Source organism: Parasteatoda tepidariorum, chromosome 6, assembly GCF_043381705.1.
Source record: "Parasteatoda tepidariorum isolate YZ-2023 chromosome 6, CAS_Ptep_4.0, whole genome shotgun sequence".
Classification (NCBI taxonomy): domain Eukaryota; kingdom Metazoa; phylum Arthropoda; class Arachnida; order Araneae; family Theridiidae; genus Parasteatoda; species Parasteatoda tepidariorum.
This window is the reverse complement of record NC_092209.1, coordinates 54,203,214-54,207,033: the sequence shown is the minus strand read 5'-3', so window position 1 is coordinate 54,207,033 and position 3,820 is coordinate 54,203,214. Positions and strand designations below refer to the sequence as shown.

At 26.9% G+C, this 3,820-nt stretch overlaps 1 protein-coding gene across 1 annotated transcript in view; it reads right to left on the bottom strand.

The window, feature by feature from the left end:
- Positions 1 to 1,231: 1,231 nt before the first annotated feature.
- Positions 1,232 to 3,820, bottom strand: part of LOC107445656 (elongin B) — a 16,593-nt gene continuing 14,004 nt past the window's right edge. The window contains exons 4-5 of the mRNA XM_016060102.2: positions 3,161 to 3,313; positions 1,232 to 2,829 (exon numbers count right to left, since the gene is read on the bottom strand). Coding sequence (XP_015915588.1) covers positions 3,204 to 3,313 — 110 coding nt within the window. The 3' untranslated portion in view covers positions 1,232 to 2,829; positions 3,161 to 3,203. The remainder of the gene's footprint in view (positions 2,830 to 3,160; positions 3,314 to 3,820) is intronic.

Below are 3,820 nucleotides of genomic sequence, written 5' to 3'. Positions count from 1 at the left end.
AAGAAAACTGGATCATGAAATACAACTTTCCGTCTAATGTGCTGACAATGAAAATTGGTTTGATCCCATTATATTATAAAATTGGACAGACATTAATATACATGAATCAAGGCTGAAAATGTAAGAAGGTGAAAGAGAAAAATAGTTACAAAACAACTACATATCTAGCTTGTTTCAGGAAGGAGTAAAATATCCTTGATTATAAAGACCAACTTATTATAAGATATAAAACAAAATAATACCCAAACAACTGAAATGAAAAATTAACCTCTACAAGAAAGCTTATCAGAAATCTTTATCTTAAATTATTAAGGAAAAAAAAGAATAGATCCTGTATTTAATGCACTCATTAAATAAATTTTTTGTTATTAAATTGGTATAAAGATTTGATTTCATAACCCACCATTTCTAATTCCCCCACCCCAAATACATTTGCACAATGATGTTATATTTTTCTTGCAGAGATAACATAAATTCCTTCCAAGTAAAAGCCAGGGAGGTCAAATTATCATAAATACTATCATTCAGACTTCCTTAAGAAAACAAAACGTCTGTTACTTGTATCAATTCTTTGAAGTTATGCAACACAAATATTTTGAAATTAGAAAGCCTTATGTAAAGCAGCATGTTATTGAAATAAAAGGGAAAAAACAGATTGCACATCAGAACTTATTTTGTTTAACAGAGAGACACCCCAATAATTGAGGCTTTGTTGCATATTTAAAAAAAAAATTTAAACTATAAGCATTAGGGACAATTCAATAAACAAAAATTTATAACTCATCAAAATTTCCAATACAATGAATACGAAAATGAATGTCTTTTCTAATCACAGATAGATTTTACTTTGAATTTTCAATCTATTTAAGATAAATACTCTCCTGCAGATTATGATAGTGTGAGATTTTAATCATCTGAATAAAAATACATAATTTTTTTTCATCATACATCACTATGATAAAACTGCTTAATAAATTTAAACTTAACTAGGTTAACCGGGCGTCTTCAGTACAACAAACCAAAATTAAATAATAATGCTAAGCACCAGGCGCAGTCAGATTACATAAATTGAACTTTCAAAACATGTGCATACAGCATTAAAATGGCAAATAAAGATAACTGAAAATTAAAAATATATATATATTGTTTTATAATTGTGCCAAGATTAGGAAAAAATCCCCATTAAACTTGAACTAGGAAAACAAGCTTATAAGAACACAAAGGCTTTGGGTATGAGTAAAAGGAAAAATGTTTTATTCATATGAAAGCTGCGTAACTATACAAGAAAATACACATCAGTGCTGTTTTTAGAAAATACAATAGATTAAAAAAATAACTTTAACCATGTTGTTTCACGTTACAAAAATTTAAATAAAGAGAAATTTTGCACAGTCTAATAGCGATCCTTTAAGAGATTTGGCTAGTATTACCATCAAATCTAAAAATAAACAAAAAAGTAATTAAATTATCTCTTAAAAGAAATAATGTAAAAATATAACTCCATATCAATGCCAAGGTGTGAGGGCGAAGTTATTGAAGAACTCGCTACTTCCATTGGTAGCAATGAAGTAAAATATTAATAAATACATCTAGCATTTTGATAAACTCAGCAACTATTACTATTTTCAATGTATACAGAATATATTTTTACATCAACATAAGACTGCTAAAGAATCTTGTAAACAAATATAAAGACAGAAATGAAGTATAAACATTTACCTCAGCAAACAGAAATCATTAACAGATCAAGTTATGCCACTTTAATGCACAAAAACTAATAAAAGAGGCACAGATTCATTACAACACACACAAAATTAATATTTTTTAACATTTAACAGAAAATAACACGTATTATGCAAATCTTGGTAACTGTTATATTAAAATAAAATAAATTTTAAAACAACTGTGCAAGTAAACAAGTTGTTTAAATCAGTTGAATCTTTATACTTTACAAATACATAGTTTAATCTATACAGTTTATATTACACTATTATTCATCACACAGAATTATGTAAGTATTACTTTAATAATGGTAAAGTATTAAAACATACTTTATTATCAAGTTACATGAAAAATAATTGAAGGCATAGATAAATACACACAAAATAAATATATGAATGAAACAATTATAAAGCAGAACTTATGAATATCTAAAAAAAAAAATATGTACTATGCCTATACTAAAGAGATATTGAAATTGGGATAAATTTCTTATGAGGAACATAAAATGAAACAAATTGTACTAAGAAAAAGAGGTTAAATTCCACAACAACTCATAAATTCCGCTAAAATTTAAAGAAAAGGCCAAAAGCATCCCAGCAGATAGAATTATCAGAAGAATTTAAAAAATGCGAAGTATTTTTAAAATAATGCAATAAATCATGCACAATTACAAATTTTACCTAAATAGTTTAGCAATAAATAAGTTTGAAATTGTACAAAAATTTCCCATTTCCACTATATAATTAAAACAAAGCAATTAAGTACTAAATCACATTTTTTTAACATTAAATTCCACAGAAAGGTGTAAACATATTGCTATTGTATACAAAGCTTAGACTATTTGAGAAATTTCCCACAAGTTAAGAGTATTTAATGCAATGCGGAAATTACAAAGTTAGAAAAAAACCAAAATGACCATGATTACAGTTATAGTTAAACAAACAGTTCTATTTTAAGAAAGGCATATCACAGAAACATAGGATAGAACTATGGAATAACAACTATCCAAATAATTTCTTTAAAAATAAACACTTGACCCTTGCTCATGTCTTCATGGCTTTAATAAGAGCGAAAGTGTCCAAAACACATATGCCATGTGAGAAAAATCTGTAAGAGGAATAATAAGTTAGAAACAATAAAACTTAGTTTCATTATCTTTACAAAAATACGAAATAGACTAGTAAAAGCTGGTTGTTAAATTTGAAACTATTTCTGTACTTTAAATAGCATTCTACATACAAGCATTAATTAATCAACAGTATAAAAATTTAGTAAAACTAATTGATCCTGCTGAATGATCAAGAGTTCTAACATAATATTTGAACAGCAGCTGTTTTAACAAAAATTTTCGAAGAATTTCAGAAAATTTTATTAAACTTTAAACATATACCACAAAATTTGAAAGTCAGATAAAAAATTTAAAAAAAAAAAAACTTACTTGTAAAAAATTAAAACAATCAAACTTCAAGAGTGACAATCTTTTAGGCCATTGTTGTTTCATGATTTTGTGTTTCAGGGGGTTTCATGACATCTGGCAATTCAGGTGGGCTTGACAATGGTGTGATCTCTAAGCTTTCAAATCCCAAAGTTTCTAAAGAAAAATAGTACGTAGTTTAAATTACAAAAATGAATTTGTACAGGAATTTATGATAACAGAAATCATAACACCAGATTTCATGACGCCTACGAAATATACTACACAACCCTATGGCAGAATGTTTTGGGGCTTTCCGCAACAAACTGCCCTAGCATTAATATTTTTCTTCAAGATTTCTTTAATTATAACAATTACTAATTTAAAGTAACAGAAACGTTGTGTTTACAAAAGTAAAGTATTGAATAAAATTTTTTAACAGAAAAAGTTATATTTTTTAAATTCCAATATTATAGACGCTTTCTCGCATTTGTAGGAGGAAAAATACACTAATTACTTCTATTTTTGAATTTTGTAAATTATAAAAATTAAAAATCGTAAAATCCATGAAGTTACTACAAAATAAAGATCGACAATGAAATCACGCGAATATGACTTTTGTAAAAAGGGATACTCAAATAAGTGTGTGTGAAACATGTTCTTTAAAGGGGGGGGGGGGGGAAA